The 3,691-nt window shown below is 47.7% G+C and overlaps 1 protein-coding gene across 1 annotated transcript; it reads right to left on the bottom strand.

The window, feature by feature from the left end:
• Positions 1-219: 219 nt before the first annotated feature.
• Positions 220-2,783, bottom strand: LOC100272796 (uncharacterized). Its single transcript, NM_001147249.2, has 4 exons — positions 2,060-2,783; positions 1,092-1,332; positions 865-982; positions 220-718 (listed from the first exon to the last, which is right to left on the bottom strand). Exons 1-4 carry the CDS (start codon positions 2,644-2,646, stop codon positions 627-629), a joined length of 1,038 nt encoding a protein of 345 aa, NP_001140721.2. The 5' UTR covers positions 2,647-2,783; the 3' UTR covers positions 220-626.
• Positions 2,784-3,691: the final 908 nt, after the last annotated feature.

The following is a 3,691-nucleotide window of genomic DNA, read 5'->3' as shown; positions in this document are numbered from 1 at the left end:
TACAGACCCGCGAGTAATTGCTCGTTTTCTATCTAAAGTCTGGAGGCTCAGAGGATGTAATTACAGATCTGATCTGCATACATCCTATAAACTCACATTTTGCACAAGTAGATTATAACGTTTTGTCAAAACAAGGGCACCCTTAACTATGTAATTTACACCCGCAATTTCAATAATTACTCTACGTTCAGCAATAAAAATTATTGAGAGAGAAGAGTTAACCCAACACCACAAAGGAATTGTTTGCATTCCAAATGTCCAATCATGATGTCCCTAGAAACAGGCGTCAAGAAACGAAAATCCTCACAATAAGCAATACAAAAATGCCGGCCGACAATGGCAAACAACATCAGACCCTCAAAAAATCTAGATTCGACGTTCTACACTCAGAATATCCTCGCTAGTCAGAGCCTACTCATAAACATACAACAACAAAATCACCATACACAGCTTCATAAGCAGGCAAAACCCCGCAACAGAGCAAGATACTCAGGTTGGCCGTCTCTCTAATCTCTTGGGCATATTGATGTCGCTCCTCAATTCAGCACTCTAGCTCCAATAACAAAATTGTCTCAACTCCACCGCTGACTAAAAGCTAAGGGAGGTAGAAAAAACTGCAGTCATTCTCAAAGGATGACAGCTGCCTTGTCTGGAGTAACATGCTGGAGGACAGTGGCGATCAAAGGCTCGTAATGGTCAGCACCAGCACCACACCATGCTGCAAGTGAAAAAAATTTGTACAGTCTACTTAAGCATGACCGTGTCACTAAATAAAAATACAGGAATAGAGACTGATTTGCATTCTACAGATTATATGCATTTGCTGATGGGGGAGCACGGCCATGTTTGCATCTGAAAACACACCTGTTCCTTTCATGAAAAGAAAAATCGGTGGCTCGCAAACTTCTCCTCGAGGACGGTGTGGGAGGAAGAACACACAGTTATCCTCGTCAACCATTGCATCCGCTCCATGGGCTTGCACCTATCAATGCACAAAGAAAACGGCCCAAGATCATATTACAAATGCTATTTCAGCTATATCAAATAGAGATAAACTAGTAGCAACATATCATATATGTTCAAATACTTACCACGTAAACTTCTCTCTTGAATTCAGTAGCTAGGCATTCAATGGCAATATCATCGCCAAATGCAGCTGCACGGCCATCTCGGTTCTCATCTATTGTCAGTAACCCCTCCTCTGTGTACTGCAGGGTGATAATGTCATGCTCGTCCTCTGAAGAACCAGAAATGGACATGTACTTGGTCCAACTATCCCCATTGTCTACAGTGATGCATCTTTCCTTGTAGATAGTTTCAGCTGCTATTTCCCTGAAAGGCAGTCAACACCGAAGACATGATATATGAGCACGTAACTGGATTTTGGAGGCACAGAGGGCTAGTAGCCATCCTATGTGGGTGTCACAAATGAGCAGGTACAGGAAACCTAAGCTGATTAGTATACTGAACAACTTCAGATTCTTTGATTAATCAAGATGTAGGAATACAGCTGTACCAGGGTCAACATGGGAGTATTAAGTGATGTATTGGAAATAACAGGGTGGACAAGCGTGGGCTCCCATTACATCAACACTTGCGTCGCAATACTTAAAAGGACGATTCCATCCTTCATTTCATTGACCTTTTAATTTCAAGGATACAACGCAGACACCTTGTGAAGCGATGTGTCCTGCATCTCCACGATGCCAAAGCCCACAAGATTTCGTCAATCCGTGTTTGTGGATGTGTTATGAAATTCAGGAAGGGCTAAAGAGACACGAACTGCTATATGTAAATTAGCTGAACCAAATAATCTTTGATAATCTCAAGAAGTCAAGAACAAATATATTTTGGGCTGGGAAACGGAGAATATTTTATTGCGAAGGTGGCGAGAAAACGACATTGCACGAGCGTCTGATTAGACCAAGAGCAAGAATGGCGAAATCATCAAAAAGGCATACGGGAAAAAAATGACAAGGCTTTTAGATCTTGAAGTGGCGAGAAAATCAAAAGATTTGAGCTAGAGCAGCGAGCAAGGGCAGATCCGCGAGCACGGTACCTTTGGATACCGAGATCGACGAGCTCCTGGATGGCGGAGTCGAGCGCGTGGCGCTGGGCCTTGGGCACGAGCACCTTGATCTCCTGCACGACATGGACACCCCACCCGGCCTTGAGATCCGGCGCGTAGAGGTGCCTCACGGCGGCGTCGACGGCGTTCTTGTCGTCCTCCCCAGCGGCGGCGTAGACCTCGGCGAATCGGCGCACTGCGCGGTGCCTCAGCTCGCGCGCGTCGGCCTTGGCAGCGGCTGCCGTCCGCGCGGCGGTGAAGAGGCAGTTGCCATCGGCGTCGACCTCCCCGCCGTGGTCGAGGCGGAAGACCACGGGAGGCAGCGCGGCCTCGCCGGCGCCCGGCGAGGAGGGTTTCCACGCGACGCCCCGCTCCCAGATCCGGTGGAGGCGGCGGCGCTGCTGGTCCTCGAGCGCCCAGACCGCGTCCCAGCCTGTGGGCGAGATGGAGGCCTCGGGGGAGGAGGCCGGGGCCGGGGAGGACCAAGCGAGGAGCGGCGGAGGCGGAGCGGGGGCTGGGGACGGCGGCAGGGCCTCGGCGACGGCGGCGGCGGAGGGGTCGCAGAGAAGCTTGCCCATCTCGATTAGGGTTTCTCTCTCCTCCGCTTCTTCCTCCCCTCCTTTTCCTCTGTTTGGTTGGTGGCGGTGGCGCGCTGTTTTTTTTTCGTTTTATTTCTGCGGTCAAGGCGAGAGAACTAGCGACAGGCGGGGACGCGGGAGGCCGGCTGCGGCTGGGGATGGGGACATGGTGAAATAGCCGTTGGGTAAGAGGCAGGTGGCCACGTGGAGAGGAGTGAGTGGTTGTCGTGATTGTGCCGCCGGCGCACCGTAGAAGTGACCGTTGCTGGCTGATCTGGCTGGTCTCATGACGTGGGAGCCAGCTGGACCACAATTATTATCTACTGTACCCATTTGGACCCTTGATTTTGTACAATCTTCATTGATGGTACCAACCCAACTCTTTCATCTTTCTATGATCTTTCTAGTTCTAGGGTAACAGGTAAGGGCAAAGTTCACCAAATCGGGTTGCTACCTAAAAACCGGCTGGAACCAATATTTGATTAATCACGATAGATTGGTGTAAAGCAGTAGAAATTGATATATTCAAATCCAAACCAATTTTTGAATTGAAACGTCTCATCATCGGTTTATTGGTCGATATGACGATTAATCGGTTCCAAAACCGATAAACCAACAACAGATCAGGCGAAACCGAACCTCTTGTTTTTTGGCAAATAAAAGCATGTTTAGGTCACATTAATTGAATAAAAAATGGTCCAAATGTTATCATAAGTCCAATAACAATATTTAGTAGTTCAAATACATTATATGTCACAATTTTATAGTTCACAAATAACATCGAAGATACAATGCACCCTCTGGTGAAGATCATTCCCACGGGTGTGCATTCTACTGATTGTGTGGCGTATTATACCCCTCCAACGAGAGAAACATAATATCTTGCTCACGCATCCATTGTTTTTATACTCCACACAAGTATGTCCAGTCCATGCAGAAGTCGTACTACACGAGTCCAATAACATTTGGTAGTACTCAGACTCCTCCCATTGATACACCCACCTCATGGGTTGCTGAATCACTTCATCGATCGGATAATTCATAT

Source organism: Zea mays, chromosome 3 (assembly GCF_902167145.1).
Source record: "Zea mays cultivar B73 chromosome 3, Zm-B73-REFERENCE-NAM-5.0, whole genome shotgun sequence".
NCBI classification, from domain to species: domain Eukaryota; kingdom Viridiplantae; phylum Streptophyta; class Magnoliopsida; order Poales; family Poaceae; genus Zea; species Zea mays.
This window is presented reverse-complemented; position numbering and strand designations above follow the sequence as displayed.